Source organism: Primulina tabacum, chromosome 2 (assembly GCF_025594145.1).
Source record: "Primulina tabacum isolate GXHZ01 chromosome 2, ASM2559414v2, whole genome shotgun sequence".
In the NCBI taxonomy this organism is placed as follows: domain Eukaryota; kingdom Viridiplantae; phylum Streptophyta; class Magnoliopsida; order Lamiales; family Gesneriaceae; genus Primulina; species Primulina tabacum.
Genome location: NC_134551.1, coordinates 19,179,469 through 19,198,104, shown reverse-complemented (window position 1 = coordinate 19,198,104; position 18,636 = coordinate 19,179,469). Strand labels below are relative to the sequence as shown.

General features: G+C 48.0%; 1 protein-coding gene across 1 annotated transcript; it reads right to left on the bottom strand.

Annotated features, from left to right (window-relative positions):
• Positions 1-8,625: 8,625 nt before the first annotated feature.
• On the bottom strand, positions 8,626-13,340 carry LOC142537562 (uncharacterized). Its single transcript, XM_075643070.1, has 6 exons — positions 12,939-13,340; positions 12,057-12,827; positions 11,721-11,957; positions 11,556-11,610; positions 9,639-11,509; positions 8,626-9,072 (listed from the first exon to the last, which is right to left on the bottom strand). Exons 1-6 carry the CDS (start codon positions 13,338-13,340, stop codon positions 8,626-8,628), a joined length of 3,783 nt encoding a protein of 1,260 aa, XP_075499185.1.
• Between the last annotated feature and the right edge of the window lie 5,296 nt (positions 13,341-18,636).

The following is an 18,636-nucleotide window of genomic DNA, read 5'->3' as shown; positions in this document are numbered from 1 at the left end:
CATCAGAAAAACATGTCAACCTGAATCAGGCGGTCGCCCATAGGGTAACCCCGCCTGACTCTTCTGAGATCTGTAAAACCGACGCTGCTGTGAGCGCGTGCGACCTGGTAATGGCAAGGACTGACAGGAAGTAGTAGGAGGAAGATCCAAATCAGCCACTCGAGAACCATTCCCAAGGTCGATGTGTAGCGAAGTAATGGGACCAGAAACTGTAGGAACAACCATCTGTGCCGGAACAGTGGAAACAATCATCGGGTCTGTTACCACTGGAACAACATCCACCAGAGAAGAGCTCGCTCCAGAACCAGACCCCTGAGCATCACCAACAATAACTGATGTAACAACCACAGGGATAGCAGAAGGAGACTGCATCGGAGCCACAACAACCTGAGGCACCAATGGAACATCCTCAACAATAGCCTCTAAAACATGAGAAGAAGACGATGGGCAGGAAGATGAACCAACACCAGAATTACCACCTGGAAAGGAATCTCCTGAAATGGAGTGAAGAACCGCAAACTGATTACTCGAAATAGGAGACTGTGGAGTAACCTGACTAGAAACCTGGCGGCGCCTACGTCTCGGCTGAACCCATCCTGGCTCAGTACTCCCAGAACCAGGACCACTAGAAGGAACCGAGCCAGGCGGAAAACCTTGAGGCTGACCCGAAGAAGGAGACCGCTGCCCCTGAGCAAAAGAACGGCCACCAAGAGCCTTATAACCAGAACGAGAACAACGCTGCACTGAATGACCTAGCATCTTACAATCCGTGCAAAAATAGGGGACTTTTTCATAAACCACCCCCAAAGTCTGCCGGTGGCTGCCCCACCCGACCCAGATCTCATCCAGACGAGGAAGCAACACATCAATCTCAACACAAATACGGGCAAAAGATCCCCGAGAACCATCAGCGGTGATCTCATCCACCATAACAGGGTTTCCTAAGAGCTTACCAATCTGATAAAGACACTTCTTGTCATATAAATGCAACGGTAGATCAGGAATACGAACCCAAACCGGAGCAATCGAAGACTCAGCCTCAAATTTAAACTCCGGTGTCCATTTGAAAAAGCGTATCGACACTGACCCAATAGAAACTAATTCCTGAGGCCAGAACTTCAAATAATCTTCCTCGCTAGAGAAAATAAGAACCAGAAATCCTCGGGGAAGAAATTTCAATGTAAATGAGGCCAAAAAGCCAAAACGAGAAAAAGCAGCCAAGATATCACTATTGGGTGTAACACCCCGGTTCCCTGTAACACGGCCAATCAACGCAAATTTAAAAGGCACTGACAGAGAAGAAATAACCTGATCCGGGAATAGAATACCCGGTATACCATCAACAAAGTCCGGTTCAGGAATCTCGCCCACCAAACCACCAAACCCGGCAAAACTCTGTCTGGCTGGAGAAGGAGCAGTAACATCCCTAAAAGAAGCCAAGGGAGTTGCTGAGGAAGCGGAAACAGAGGCCGGAATTGCATTTGCAAAAGAAACCGAAGAGTTGACCATCGGTTGACCGGCAAAAACCGGCGACGGCGAGACAACCACCGGAGCACCACCAACCACCGGCGACGACGAGGGGGTCACGGAACCGGTGACCAAAGGTGAAGAACCGGGCTGAAACGGAGTCAATTGACCGGAAACATTCGCCGGAGACGAACCAAACACATGATTTTGGGCGTTTCCGATCGGCGATGAATTTTCCGAAATTGAAGGCATAGAAATCTTACCCATGGCTAGATGATTTTGTAGTAGAGAGGAATTGCAAAAATCAGCAACCGATCCGGAGTAATTGAGTTTTGAAGCCAACGCAAATATAACTTGGGGGCTGAAATTCGTAGATCTGAAATTCCCGCCGCCACCGGACTCCGACGAAGCAATTGAAGATACCAATGGAAGCGCCTGGTCCTGGGCATTCCGGATCGGGGTCTTGATCGGAGAACCAAGACCGGAGCTGGCCGTAATCGGAGCCGAAACATTCGGCGTCGCGGTGAACAGTACTGACGGAACATCGCCGGACGATTTCGGGATGCAAATGAACTCCGTTTGGGCTGATTTTTGGACCAGAGGATCGACTGGAGGAGACGATTCGAATGGTGTAACAATCGTCGCCGGACGATGATCGAAGACAGGTGTGATTCCGGGCGACGGAATCTGCGCAATTTCCGGAGCTTTGACCGTCGATTTGGCCGGCGAAACGACCTCCGTTGGACCTGAAATTCGCACAGCAGCCTCGTCTCGCCGAGGCGCACCTGATCGTACCGGTGGCCGGCCGGAAACCGGCGCCGACATGGGGGCGATTTTTAAGGCGAAAATGGGCTTTTTTGACACTATTCACAAATGAGAGAAAAAATTTTGGGGCAAAAATTAGGGTTTAGGGTTTAGGGTTTAGGGTTTAGGGTTTAGGGTTTAGGGTTTAGGGTTTAGGGTTTTTTTTTTTTTTTTTTTAATAAACACCGCCGGAAGCGGGGGGGTTAGGGTTTAGGGTTTAGGGTTTAGGGTTTTGGGGTTTGGGTTTTGGGGTTTGGGGTTTGGGGTTTGGGGTTTGGGGTTTAGGGTTTAGGGTTTAGGGTTTTTTTTTTTTTTTTTTTTTTTAATAGGGTTTAGGGTTTGGGGTTTCGGGTTTCGGGTTTGGGGTTTGGGGTTTCGGGTTTCGGGTTTGGGGTTTGGGGTTTGGGGTTTGGGGTTTGGGGTTTAGGGTTTAGGGTTTAGGGTTTAGGGTTTAGGGTTTAGGGTTTAGGGTTTTTTTTTTTTTTTTTTTTTTTTTTTTTTAAATAATAAACACCGCCGGAAGCGGGGGGGTTAGGCAGACCCCTACCTGTATATATCATCAAACACAAAATACAAGATAAAACCCAAAGAGAGGAGGATAAAATCAACACCTCTCAAAAGGCTAGTCATACAAATAGAAAAACAGAAACCTAGGGTGGCAAATACACAAGCCAAAAACTAATCCCTAAGTAAAATGCATAATACAAATAAACACAAATGATCAGCGCTAAATATATGAAAACAAAGCGAAACATATCTAAACAGTAGTGATCCAGCTCAGAAGTAGGTGCAAAAGACCATCGATGATACCCATCTCTGAGCCGTCTGTCGATGTAATGCCAATCTGAAAAGTACATCCTAATCCAAGAACGGGCAGCTATACACGATCTGGCCGTCAAAATAATATGCAGCTGGAAAGATACTGTGCAAAAATGGTCGAAACACAAAAGGAGGACCGTAATCCAGCTCAAGTCAGAAAATCTCAAAGACCCAAGGAGAGGGGGACAACTGACGGAGCTCATAAAATCAGAAATCCAAGCATGACTGTAACTCTGAAATAAGAGGCAACCAATAGTGAACGTCCAGAGCCACCAATGCACGGAGCAGAAGTAGAAACCATATAACTCCCGAGATGAATGAGGCTCCGGGCTAAAGAGACCACCGAAATATATCATCCAGAGCCACCATAACAATCGACAAGAGAGCATAAAAGTAAGAAAGCGGCGGTCAAGTAGAAGTCTGCAGTGAGCGCCAGCCGAATAACAGGAATGGTCCAAAGAAAAGCACCGACGGAGAAAGTGCTGGGACCCACCCAAATCCAAAGGAACAAAATATGAAGAGTGCAAGTGTCTGGGCCAACTTGCACCGCTCAAATGTGATATAAAAAACAAACTCCAAGCACAAAAGACCTGCAAGAAAAAAATATACATATATATAGATAAAGAAAGAGAGCCAAAAGGAAGAAGGGGCTACAAATGGCTAAGAATATCTGGATCTGAGGTATGGAAGCCCTGAATGATCAGAACGGGCAAGGATGGAGATGTGTCTGGGTAAGGAAGGACCTAACTCTAAGGTAAACTGCCTAAGGTCATGAGCCCTAGCCGCCAAAGCATCCGCCACCGAATTACCCTCCCTGTATATGTGCGAGATATGAACCATACGCCCCCTCAAGAGAACCAAAATCCTAGACATAATGTGATCCAACCCCCAACAACACTGACGAGGGTTTAGGGTTTAGGGTTTAGGGTTTAGGGTTTAGGGTTTAGGGTTTAGGGTTTAGGGTTTAGGGTTTAGGGTTTTTTTTTTTTTTTTTTTTTTTTTAAAACCCAAAGAGAGGAGGATAAAATCAACACCTCTCAAAAGGCTAGTCATACAAATAGAAAAACAGAAACCTAGGGTGGCAAATACACAAGCCAAAAACTAATCCCTAAGTAAAATGCATAATACAAATAAACACAAATGATCAGCGCTAAATATATGAAAACAAAGCGAAACATATCTAAACAGTAGTGATCCAGCTCAGAAGTAGGTGCAAAAGACCATCGATGATACCCATCTCTGAGCCGTCTGTCGATGTAATGCCAATCTGAAAAGTACATCCTAATCCAAGAACGGGCAGCTATACACGATCTGGCCGTCAAAATAATATGCAGCTGGAAAGATACTGTGCAAAAATGGTCGAAACACAAAAGGAGGACCGTAATCCAGCTCAAGTCAGAAAATCTCAAAGACCCAAGGAGAGGGGGACAACTGACGGAGCTCATAAAATCAGAAATCCAAGCATGACTGTAACTCTGAAATAAGAGGCAACCAATAGTGAACGTCCAGAGCCACCAATGCACGGAGCAGAAGTAGAAACCATATAACTCCCGAGATGAATGAGGCTCCGGGCTAAAGAGACCACCGAAATATATCATCCAGAGCCACCATAACAATCGACAAGAGAGCATAAAAGTAAGAAAGCGGCGGTCAAGTAGAAGTCTGCAGTGAGCGCCAGCCGAATAACAGGAATGGTCCAAAGAAAAGCACCGACGGAGAAAGTGCTGGGACCCACCCAAATCCAAAGGAACAAAATATGAAGAGTGCAAGTGTCTGGGCCAACTTGCACCGCTCAAATGTGATATAAAAAACAACCTCCAAGCACAAAAGACCTGCAAGAAAAAAATATACATATATATAGATAAAGAAAGAGAGCCAAAAGGAAGAAGGGGCTACAAATGGCTAAGAATATCTGGATCTGAGGTATGGAAGCCCTGAATGATCAGAACGGGCAAGGATGGAGATGTGTCTGGGTAAGGAAGGACCTAACTCTAAGGTAAACTGCCTAAGGTCATGAGCCCTAGCCGCCAAAGCATCCGCCACCGAATTACCCTCCCTGTATATGTGCGAGATATGAACCATACGCCCCCTCAAGAGAACCAAAATCCTAGACATAATGTGATCCAACCCCCAACAACACTGACGAGATCGGAGGATCTGAATAGAAATCTGGGAATCAACCTCAATCCAAAGAGGGAAAAGAGAAAGATCAGAACAAAGGATAAGACCCCTCCAGACCGCCCAGAGTTCCGCCCGGATAGTAGACCCAGCTCCAATGAACTCACTGAACGAAAGCAAGACCCGCCCAGAATGATCACGAACGACGCCACCAACCGAAGAATCCCCAGGATTCCCTCTCGAACTCCCATCCACATTAAGCTTAAAACAACCGAACGGCGGCCGAAGCCAACGAACAATCGCCGTCCGATGATATCTGTGAAAGCAAACCGAAATCCCTAGCGAACGCGCCACCTGGAAATAACCCACCCAATGCTTGGGTTTGACAGTACGCGCAGAATGGGCGAGGCGCAGGTAAGACAAGATCTGGAACTTCACCGTCTCTCCAGAAATGGAGAGCAAGCGGTGCTTCGCATCATTCCGAGCCGTCCAGAGAAACCACAAAATAATGAAAGGGAGAAACTCCCTCACATGGCCCCCTGGAGCCCAGACCAGATCCCTCTTCCACGCACTAAGGAATAACCTGAAATCCTCAGTGTCAGGGATACGAACCCCAAAGACAGCACCAAAAAAATGCCAAACAGGGCGAGCCACCGGGCTGCGAATAAACACATGCGTGAATGTCTCAGACATATCACAACACTGACAACGAGACGCTAACGCAAAGCCACGGCGCTGAAGCACCTCATCAACTGGGAGCCACTGATGCCAAAATCTCCAAAGAAAGAATGACATCGTAGGCCTCAACCAGCTACCCCAACAGGGGCGATTAATGCCAGAGATCGGGGCGCGCAAACGGATCAACTCCCAAGCGGACTTCACAGAAAAAGCACCATCGGAGCTATGAATCCAACGAGCCGAATCCAACTCTCCCAAGAGAATCGGGACCAACACAATCTGCTCCGCAAAAGAAGGAGCAACTACTGAACAAAGGAGGTCAAAATCCCAGGTTCCCTCCGAAAGAAAATGGGAAACCCGGGCACCACGATCTCCACAGACCTCAGTCTGACTGGACAGGGGAACATCCCTGAACCAACAATCATCCCAAAATGAAAGATCTCCATGGCCGACACGCCAGCGAATACCACTCTCCGCACGAGGCCTGATCTGGAGCAAACGCCGCCAAGTGGGAGAGATAAAACCACGAGAAGAGACACAAGCTGGGTGCGCCAAGAGGCAATATTTCCTCATCAAAAATTTGGCCCAGAGGGAAGATCCCTGCCTGAACCGAAACCACAGTTTTATGGAGAAGCTATCCACGAGATCTTTCAATCTGCGGAAGCCAAGACCCCCCTCTTCCACGGGGAGGCAAGCCCGAGACCAACGAGCCCAATGCCATTTCTTCTCCAAGGGCCTAGACCCCCAAAGAAAGGCATTAAAGGCTCTCTCAAGTTTCTCCATGACAGCCAACGGAGGCTGAACAACCTGAAACAAATATATGGGCATCGAGAGGAGCACGCTACGAATGAGGGTCATGCGGCTCCCCGGAGAAAGAGTACGAATCTCCCAACCCTCCAGCCGCCTCCTAACAGACTGTAAGAGGGGCTCAAAATGAGAACACGTCCTATTTCCTCGAAATAAGGGAACTCCTAGGTACTTGATCGGCAGATGCCCCTCCGCAAAGCCAGTGATACGCAAAAGTCTAGAGCGAAGGCGCTCAGAGCATCGCGGAGGAAGAATCAGGGAACTCTTGACAGCATTCACCAGCTGTCCCGAACAGTTCTCATAGTGATGCAGAAAATCTAAAAGACGCTGCATCCCACGAGACCCACCATTGGCAAAAATAATGATATCATCAGCATAGGCCAGATGGGAAATCAAAAGATCACAACTAGAACGGTACCTGAAAGCAGGATGACGCAAGTAGAGTCTGTCAAGGCCACGCGAAAGATACTCCGCCCCTAAGATGAAGAGAAGGGGGGACAATGGGTCTCCCTGCCTGAGGCCCCTGGTAGAACCGAAGAACCCCGAAAGAGAACCATTGATATTAACGGAGAAATGACAATGAGAAATACAGGCCGAGACCAACGCCACAACCTGCTCAGAGAAACCAAAATGGCGCAAAACAGCAAAAAGGAAAGGCCATTGGACCCGATCATAGGCCTTAGCCATATCCAACTTCAAAATAACATTACCACCACGAGTGGGAAGAGTGAGACTATGAGTGAGCTCCTGAGCAAGGAGGATGTTATCAGAAATCATCCGTCCCGGAACAAAACCACTCTGATTCAAAGAAATGAGTCTCTCCGCCACAGCCCGCAAACGAGAGTACAACAACTTAGAAATGATTTTGTTCGTGACATTACACAGGCTGATCGGACGGAAATCCGACCAAGCCCGAGCACCCTCGACTTTTGGGATCAAAGTAATCGTGGTGGCAGTAAAGCTCTGGGGCAGGGGAGAGCCTCGGAAAAAATCCAAAACCGCATCCAACACATCCTGATGAACGATCTCCCAGCAATGCTGGAAAAACGCCGAAGAGAAGCCATCAGGGCCTGCCACACTGTCACGAGAAATGGAGAAAACAGTCGCACGCACCTCCTCAAGGGAGGGGGTAGCAGTAATCCCATAATTCTCCTCATCAGAAATCACCGAAGGAAACCCCGAAAAATCAGGACAATCAAGCACAAAGGGATCCCCAGTGAGTAAGTTCTGAAAAAATGAGGCACCCGACTGCTGAATCATCTCAGGAGACGTCAGGCAAACCCCATCATCCCATATGCGGAAAATCTTATTAGCCACACGCTTCTTCTTAACCATGTTATGAAAGAGTTTGGTGTTCCGCTCACCATCCTCTAGCCAGTTGCATGCAGCTTTTTGTTTCCAAAAATCCGCCTCCATGGCGGTGACACGGGCCAGATCCGCATTACGATCGGACAGGGCAGTCCAATTCGAATCAGAAGGATCGGCCTCACAAGCAAGCTCAGCGGAACGAACTGCGCTCTCAGCCTCGGTGATTTTATCAAAGATGTTAGGTTTAGGGTTTAGGGTTTAGGGTTTAGGGTTTAGGGTTTAGGGTTTTTTTTTTTTTTTTTTTTTTTTTTTTTAGGGTTTAGGGTTTAGGGTTTAGGGTTTTTTTTTTTTTTTTTTTTTTTTCCGGAAAACACCGCCGGATGCGGGGGGGTTAGGCAGACCCCTACCTGTATATATCCACAAAATAAACAGTAACAAAATACAGAATACAGAAAAAAAAAAAAAAAAAAAAAAAAAAAAAAAAAAAACCTAAAAGAGGAGGTGGATAAAACCATAACCTCCTCAAAAAGGCTAAAGCAGTATAAACATAAATACAAAGCAACCTAGGGAAGGAATTACAAAAGCAAAACGAACCCTAGAAGACTACCAAATAAGCGGCAACAACTAATCAAAAAGGAGAAGCGCTATGAACCGCATGCTGAGGAAGACAAAATGATAATGGCGAGATGATCGCAGAGTCCATGCAAAAGCTCTCATCCCGGAGCTAACATCCTGGAGAGTCCAATAATGGCGATCACAGAGTAATATATAGATCGCAATCCCGCCAGAACAAAGGATATCTAGCATCTGAATCAAAAGAGCAGAGATCTCGATCCCATGAAGTAGGAGTCTGACGAACATGTCATAAGAAGCAGAGGATCCTTTAGAAAGCACCCCATGAATCCACCATGACATCCAGCAAACACCTCTACAATAACTGATACGGCGGCCAAGGAGAACCAGCAGTAAACGCCCTCCAGGAACCATGAATGTGCCAAAGGAAAGCACCAACAGAAATAGGGCAGAGACCCACTCAGAACAAACAAGAATACACACATCATGTGCAAGTGTCTGGACCCACTTGCACAGACCATACGGAAGTGAAAAACAACCTCCAAGTACACTAACCTGCAATAAAAGATATATATATATATATATATATATGTATATAGATATAAATAGATATAGAACCAGAGACCATAAAGAAAGAGATCCAAAAAAGAAGAAGGGGCTGCAAATGGCTAAGAGGATCTGTTTCTGAGGTATGGAAGCCCAGAATGATCAGATCTAGCAAGGGTGGAGATGTCTGGAGGTAGGGAAGGACCTAACTCTAAGGTGTACTGCCTAAAAGTATGAGCCCTCGCCGCCAAGGCATCCGCCACAGAATTCCCTTCCCGGTAAATATGCGATAAATGAACAGATCGCCCCCTCATCAACAAAAGAATCCGTGTAACAAAATGTTCAAGATCCCAGCAGCACCGACGAGAACGAAGTAAAAGAATGGAAATCCAAGAGTCAGTCTCAATCCAAAGAGGAAAGAGATGAAGATCAGAAGAAATGAGAAGACCCCTCCAAATAGCCCATAATTCTGCCCGGACATTGGTCCCAACTCCAATGAACTCACTGAAAGAAACCACCACATGCCCAGAAGAGTCACGAACAACCCCACCAACAGTAGAGTCCCCAGGACTACCTCTCGAACTCCCATCTACATTCAATTTAAAACACCCGAACGGCGGCCGCAACCAACGAACAATCGTCAGTTTACGAGCCCTACGCAACTGAACAAAAATCCCCATAGCCCTCGCAGCCTGCAAAACACCCCGCCAGTGCATGGGCTTAACAGTAGACGCAGCGTGAGCGAGGCGCAAATAAGACAAAATCTGAGACTTAACAGTCTCCGCGGAAATGTGCAAATGACGGTGTTTCGCATCGTTACGAGCCGTCCAGAGAAACCATAAAACAATGAAAGGCAAAAACTCCTTCACGTGGCCCCTAGGAGTCCACCCCGGATGCCTCTTCCAAGCACTGAGGAAGAGTCTGAAATCACTGGTAAGGGGAATACGGACATGAAAAACAGCCCCAAAGTAATGCCATACAGACCTGGCAAGAGGGCTATCAATGAAAATGTGCGTGAATGTCTCAGGCATCTCACAACACTGACATTTAGACGCCAGCTCGAAACCACGACGCTGGAGCACATCGTCAACTGGAAGCCATTGATGCCAAAACCTCCAGAGGAAGAAAGACATAGTAGGCCTCAGCCAACTGCCCCAGCAAGGAGTGAAGATATCAGAAACTTGGTCTCTCAAGCGGACAAGCTCCCATGCGGATTTCAGCGAAAAAACACCGTCAGAACTATGCACCCAAATAGCCGAATCGGGCTCCCCCGATGCAATAGGGATCAGAGTAATAGTCTCAGCAACAGAGGGTGGGACAACTGAGCAGAGAAGGTCAAAATCCCAAGCCCCATCTGAAAGAAAGTGAGAAACACGGACACCCCGATCCCCCCTAAGCAGGACCTGACTAGACAAGGGAACATCCCCACACCAGATGTCATCCCAAAAAGCAACATCTCCCACCCCAATTCTCCATCGAATGCCAGATTCAGCACGAGCCCTAATCTTAAGCAAACGACGCCAAGTGGGAGAAATGAACCCAGCAGATGAAACATAAGCTGGATGCACCAACTGGCAGTATTTTCTCATCATGAATTTGGCCCATAGGGATGAACCTTGACGAAAACGAAACCATAATTTAATGGAGAAGCTATCCACAATATCTTTGAGCCTGCGAAATCCAAGACCCCCTTCAGAGACAGGAAGACATGCACGAGACCACCTCGCCCAATGCCATTTCTTATCCAAGGATCTGGATCCCCACAGGAAACCATTGAAAACATTCTCAAGCCTCTCCATAACTGCCAGAGGTGGCTGGACTACCTGGAACATGTAAATGGGAACCGAAAGGAGGACACTCCTAAGGAGAGTCATACGGCTCCCCGGGGAAAGAGTTTTAAGCTCCCAACCCTCCAACTTCTTACTCACCATCTGCACAAGGGGATCAAAAAGAGAGCAAACTCTATTCCCACGAAACAAAGGAACTCCGAGGTATTTGATAGGAAAACAACCCTCCCCAAACCCAGTGATACGAAGGAGACGGGAACGAGTACGACCAGAACACCTCGGAGGCAAAATAATGACACTCTTAACTGCATTCACCAACTGCCCCGAGCAGTTTTCATAGTGATGCAAAAAATCCATGAGACTGTTCATCTCACGAGTCCCACCATTGGCAAAAATAATGATATCATCAGCATAGGCCAGGTGGGAAAGAAGGAGATCACAACCAGATCGGTACCTAATCGCAGGATACTGACGATAAAGACGATCAAGACCACGCGAAAGGTACTCTGCCCCCAAAATGAAAAGAAGTGGGGACAAAGGGTCGCCCTGCCGGAGACCCCTAGTGGATCCAAAGAATCCAGTGAGTGAACCATTGATATTAACTGAAAATTGGCAATGAGAAATGCAGGCAGATATCATCGACACTACCTGCTCTGAAAAGCCATAATGCCTCAAGACATCCAACAGAAAAGACCATTGGACCCTATCATAAGCTTTAGCCATATCCAGTTTCAAAATAACATTGCCACCACGGGTGGGGAGAGAAAGACTATGAGTGAGCTCTTGAGCAAGGAGGATATTATCCGAAATCACCCGCCCTGGAACAAAGCCACTCTGATTCCACGAAACCAGCCTCTCCGCCACCTCCTTCAGCCGAGAATATAAAAGTTTGGAAATTATCTTATTAGTCACATTACACAAGCTGATAGGACGAAAGTCCGACCAAGCCTGAGCTCCCATGACTTTGGGAATCAATGTGATCGTGGTGGCAGTAAACCCCTGTGGCAAGGGACTACCCCGAAAGAAATCCAGGACCGCATCAAAAACATCCTGATGGACAATCTCCCAGCAATGCTGAAAGAAGGCCGAAGAGAATCCATCAGGCCCCGCCACACTATCACGGTGAATGGAGAAAACAGTCGCCCGCACCTCCTCCAAAGAAGGAGGGGCAGCAATATTTGCGTTCTCCAAATCCGAGATCACCAAGGGGAAATCAGAAAAATCCGGGCAAGAAAGCACAAAAGGATCCCCAGTAAGCAGGTTTTGAAAAAAGGCGGCCCCAGACTGCTGAATAAGCTCAGGGGAAGTAATGCAAGAGCCATTATCCCAAATACGAAAGATTTTATTAGCCACCCTTTTTTTCTTGACCATATTGTGGAAGAGTTTGGTGTTCTTCTCACCATCCTCTAACCACCTACAAGCGGCTTTTTGCCGCCAAAAATCCGCCTCCATGGCGGTAACCCTAGCAAGATCAGCATTGCAATTGGACAAACTAGTCCAATGCAAATCCGAAGGAGCAGCCTCGCAATCTGCCTCAGCAATCCGGACAGCCTGCTCCGCCTCAGCAAGTTTGGCAAAAAGATCACCAAAAACACTCTTATTCCACCACTTCAGATGGCTTTTGAGGCGCTTCAACTTCACAAAAAGACGGGGCATACCGTTCAAATGACACGGTAAATTCCAATTAAGCCTCACCGTCTGCAAAAAACCATGGTGCCTGAGCCACATGCTCTGAAAGCGAAAAGAACTCGGCCCACTAGCAAAGACCGGGACTGACACAAAAAGAGGACAATGGTCAGAGACCGTACGAATGAGGTGCTCCACACGAATAGAGTGAAAATGGTCCCCCCAATCAACAGACACAAAAACCCGATCAAGACGCTTCCAAATGGTCTTGTTCGTCCACGTGAACGAAGACCCCTCAAAACCAGCATCGACTAACCCAGAATCCAAAATAAAGTGATTAAATTCTTCCATGGGAAGCAACCGCCCACCAGAAGAACCCAAACACTCCGACGAATTCCTAACTACATTAAAGTCGCCACCAACAAGCCAAGGACCCTGAGCAGGCTTAACCTGAAGCAAAGAATTCCAAAGCTGTCTGCGCTCAATGTAGTCACACTTAGCATAAACAAAGGAACAAAAGACAGTGGTCGGCAAAAAAGTAGCAGAAACCCGGAAGTGAAGGAATTGAGTGTGATCAAAAAGACACTCAACCGTGACATCCTCAGCAAAGAAAACCCAGATATGACCCGAGGAGTTCGATATAACTCGAGAAAAACCAAAACGACGAGTCATAAAACGAACATCCAGATCAATCATGGGTTCCAAAATAGCCAAGATCTTGACTCTCTTATCTTTAACGTGGGCATGTAGCCTTTGTTGAGACTCCGAGCTCCGGAGCCCCCTGACATTCCATATGAGAAAATTCATGGAGAATGGGCACCAGAACCGCCCTGTCGCTTTTTACGCGACCTATGAAAAGCATTCTCCTTCCTTTTCTTAATATCCCCCATATCAGCATCCAGAATACGACCTTCAGACCTACAGCCATCACCCGACTCAGAATGCCGATCGAATTCCTGATCAGTATCTCCAGCAGATTCCAGCCGGAAGACCAGCTCACTGACAGAAGGACCCTGCCTAGCAACCAATTCCTCTACCGTAGAGGAAGCATCATCAGGAGACAAAGGAACAGAGGGGATGGAATGACTACTGTGATTCAAAGTACAAGGCCCCAGAGAGCCAAACACAGGCAACTCACTAGTAGACGGGACCCCAATACCATCCACACAATCATCCAACTGTAACCCTCCATCAATAACCTCATCACTGAGGATCACACCCTCAACAAGAACAGACTCCAAAGGATCCTTTCCAGAAGACCCAACACCGGCATCCTCCAGATGACCACATGGAGGGTCCATATCAACACAATCTAATCCAACAGGATCAGGCTCCGCGTCCTGCCCATGCGAGAGCACCTCAAAAGGATTCAACTCAAGAGGATTCTTTCTTGGAAGAACCTGCCGAACTGGCCTCTTTCTCCCTCTACGTCTGGGACCCGTGCCAGTTTTCTGAAGCTGAGGCTGGGTCCCCAGATTAAAACCAGAATTAACACCCCCTGGAGGGGCAGACTCTGTAGATGGGGGAGACTGGCCAGAAGCACGGTCAGCAGGCTTAGGACGAACAGGTTTGGGATTTTTTCCATGGGAATAACAAACACTGGTCGAATGACCCAGCATTTTGCAATCCATGCAGTACCCGGGGATTCGCTCATAAATGACTTCAATTTCTTGAGCATGATCACCCCAACCCACCCAAATCTCTTTGACCGGCGGTTCGAGCACATTAATTTCAACACATACGCGAGCAAAAGCGCCTCGAGAAGAATCTGCAGTATGATCATCCATCTTCACCGGTTTCCCCACAATTTTGGCCAAAGCAAAGAGACTTTGCTTAGAAAACAAATGAAGGGGAAGACCCGGGAAGCGGATCCAAACTGGGGCAATGGGTGACTCCTCCTGAAGATTAAACTCTGGCGTCCACTTAGAGAAGCGGACCGACAGAGGTCCAACCTGCATAACCCCCTTGGTCCAAAAGAACGCATAGTCTTCTTCACAAGCAAGAGTGAGAACAAGAAAACCCCGAGGCATGAACTTTAAGTCAAAAGATCTAACTAGTCCCAATTTAGCAAAAGCCGCAGAAATACCAGAATTTGGAACTAGAGATCGATTCCCTGAAATTTTTCCAACCAAAGCAAATTTGAAAGGTTCTGCGAGGGTAGAAATAACCTCATCCGGGAAGAGAATACCCGGTTTTCCATTTCGAAGAGTCGGCACAGGCATGTCATTCATAGAGTTGTGCAACTCATCAAAGCTTTTTTTGGCCGTCCGAGGGGATGGTGGAGTCAGGATATCACGAAATGACACAGTAAGCGGAATAGGAACACGCGTACCTGGTTTGACCGTTTCAGCACAAGGGTTGACTGCCGAGTCAACTCGTCCTTCACGGTGATTCGACTCGACCGAGTTGACTCGTGAGTCACCTACCGGAGCACCACCATGGACCGGCGACGGTGAGGGGAGTCCAGAACCGGGACCAATTCGTGCAGACTCGGGCATTGGAGGGTCCGATTTAACCAAAGTATGTGAAGAAGTTCGATTTTGCCCTAGAAATTGGGCGTTTCCGACCGGTGGCCGGAAACCAGAAATTGAAGATGGCAAAATGCGACCCATACCTGGACGATCAACCCCTAAAGAGGAATTGAAGAAAGAAGCCGGAATAGTGCCTGAAATCGGCGGTGAGAAAGACGGCAGTGAGGCGTCGAACGGCGTGTTCTTAGATCTGAAATTCACGGCTGATTTGAACTCCGATTGGAGTGATTCCTGAACCATTGGAATCGTCTGGACGAGAGGGTCACAGATCGGGGTCGGGATGGAACATTGGATGTCGGAGTTGGCCGGAATCGACGAAACAAGCGACGGCTGCGCAGTGAACAGTAACTGCGGAGCTTTGAACGGAGATGACGCCGGAACGGGGAAACTGGACGGTCGCGCAGGTGCCGGAAATGAAAGGGGAGGGTGAGGCGAAGAGAATGATGTATGGCCCGTACCAGGAGGAGCGACGGTTGCCGGCGCCGACGACGGGGAAGAAACCGCCGCGATTTTGACCGGAGAAATGAGTGGGTAATCGGACTCCATTTGAGCTGAAATTTGGTAGGGAGGGTCGTCGTGAGGTGGCGGTTCAGATGGGGTGGTTGGCCGGCCGGGATCCGGCGGCGGTGGCATGGCGGTGGGTAGGGCGTGAATAGTGACGGGTTTAGTGTGTGTTTTCTCACCTTTTACTGTGTGTTTTTTCAGAGAAAATTTTTCTGGGGGCAAATGGTCGGTTTGGTTTAGGGTTTAGGGTTTAGGGTTTAGGGTTTTTTTTTTTTTTTTTTTTTTTTTTTTTTTTTGGCTAAAAAGTTTATTTATTAACAAATAAAACCTAACGGAGGGGGACTAGACCAAGACCTCCGGAAAGGCTATACCACAATCATAACATAAAAACAGAAATAAAGACATACTACAACAGGGCAACCTGGAATAAAGCACAACAAAATACAAACAAACCAGCGAGTGCCCCGGAATACATCAGACAAATAGGACAAAATGGTGAGCAAGGAGAACTCTGCAGTGAACGCCCACCACATACCGCCAAAAATGCGGAAAACGAAATCAGCCTGGATCAAGAGGTCGCCCGTAGGGCAAACTCGCCTGAGCCGCCTTCTGCCTATAATAACGCCGCTGCTGAGATCGCGTACGGCCCGGAAGTGGTAGAGATAAACATCCTTCACTCACTGAACCCATCTCAAACTCTGGCGGAGCAGTAGAAACAGGAGTATCACCCACAGGATCCGGAACAGCAGGGGCAATCTCAACAACCGGAACAGTAACAACCACAGGTGCAGTAACAACTGCTCCAGGAGTAGATGCCACCTCAACCATATCCGTGGCCTGAGACGAGATAATCGGATCCAAATCATCGTGAGACAGACTACTCACCGCAGCATTCTGCTCTGCCGCAAGCTTACTAAGAAGGGACTTAAACCTCTGGGGACGGGGTTTAACGGTACCCGAAGTCTCACCAGGACCTGAAGCAGTGGGTAAATCTTGCAGTATCTCATAGTAATTCTTCGTCGAAATGGGCCGAGCCGGATCTTTCCTCACAACAGGTCGGCGTCGGGGACGCTTGGAAACATGTCCTATAAAATCAGTATCATCGGACTGTGGCGGATCAGACGCAACACCCTGAGGCTGCTCGGAAGGAGGCGGAAGCGGGGAATCCGATGCAACACCCTTACCATGAGGTCGGTTCCGGCGCGGGCGAAAAGACTTTCCATTACGAGAGCAAAAATCAAGTGAATGGCCCAACAACTGGCAATGAGAACAATAATGGGGAACTTGATCATAGACCACCTCCACAACCTGACTATGATCACCCCAACCCACCCAGATACGCTCCGGACGAGCCTGAAGAACATCAATCTCAACACAAACTCTAGCAAAAGATCCTCTAGTCCCATCAGCGGTAATCTCATCAATCTTAACTGGATTACCTAAAATCTTAGCAATAGGAAACAAGCTCTGTTTAGCATAAAGATGCAATGGCAAATCAATAAATCTGACCCAAACAGGAGCAATAGGAGAATCCGCCTCAAACTTGAATTCGGGAGTCCATTTCGAAAAACGAATCACTACAGACCGAATCGAAACAAGAGGCTGAGTCCAAAACCTCAAATAATCCTCCTCACAGGAAAGGGTGAGAACCATATACCCACGAGGAAGAAAACGAACAGTATGAGAACCCAACAAACCAAGACAAGAGAAAGCAGATAATATATCAGAATTGGGAGTCAAACCCCGGTTCCCAGTGATACGCCCTACCAGAGCAAACTTAAAAGAAGCAGAGAGGGACAAAATAACCTGATCCGGAAACAAAATTCCGGGAATCCCATCGCGAACAATCGGAGCGGGCACCTCATCCATCGATGCAGCAACATCAGCAAAACTCTGAGCCTGCGACGGTGGAGAGGAACGACGCAAAACATCCCTGAAAGACACCGCAGGAGGGACAGAGCGAGGAAAAACAACTGCCGGAGCAACGGGAATAGTAGAAGGCAATTGACTTGCTGCCGAGTCAACCCGCAAGGGTTGAATGGGTGACTCGACCGAGTCAACCCGGAACGGTACCACCGGAGGACCACCGTCGGCCGGCGATGATGGGAGGAGCTTAGAACCGGTGAGAGAAGTTGAAGAATCGGCCAAAACAGGAGATAATTTGACGGAAATCGAAGGGTGACTCGGCCGCAACTCGCCAAATTGGGCGTTTCCGACCGACGGCTGTGAACCTGCAATTGACGGTGGGGAAATATTACCCAAGACCGGACGAACACAACCTGAAGAGGAATTTCCCAAAGGAGCTAGGACGCCGGCGGAATTGACCGAAGAAGCAGGCGCGACGAGGGTTACAGGCGGTGCCGGACTAGATCTAAAATTCCCGGTGAATGTGAACGATGCGGGCAACGGGCCATGGACGAACTTATTCGTCTGAGGACGGGCATTCCAGATCGGGGCTTGGATCGGAGAAAGGACGCCGGAACTGACCGGAATCGAGCAAAACGCGGACGGCTCCTGCGTGAACAGTGCAGGCGGAACTTTCGTGGTGAAATCGGACGGGCAAATCAACTCTGAATGACTTGAAATTTTCACAGTAGCCTCGCCTTGACGAGACGAATCCAACGGTACCTCATTTGTAAAAAACGGAGTTGAAATCGCCGGAGATGAGATTTTGGCCGGAATTTGCAGATTTTCGGATGAGCTTTTGGTCGGGCAATCGGACTCCGTTTGCTTTGAAAGTTTGACAGCAGCATCGCCTCGTCGTGGCGGTTCAGATGGTCCGGTGAACCGGCCGGGAACCGGCTCCGGCATGTGAGGCGAAAATTTGGAGATTTTTTGGCTTTTTATTTCACTATTCACTTTGAGAGAAAATGTTTTGGGGGCGAATGGTTTAGGTTTGGTTTAGGGTTTGGGGTTTGGGGTTTGGGGTTTGGGTTTGGGGGTTTGGGTTTGGGGTTTGGGGTTTAGGGGTTTAGGGTTTCGGTTTGGGGTTTGGGGTTTAGGGGTTTCGGGGTTTAGGGGTTTAGGGTTTAGGGGTTTAGGGGTTTAGGGTTTAGGGTTTAGGGTTT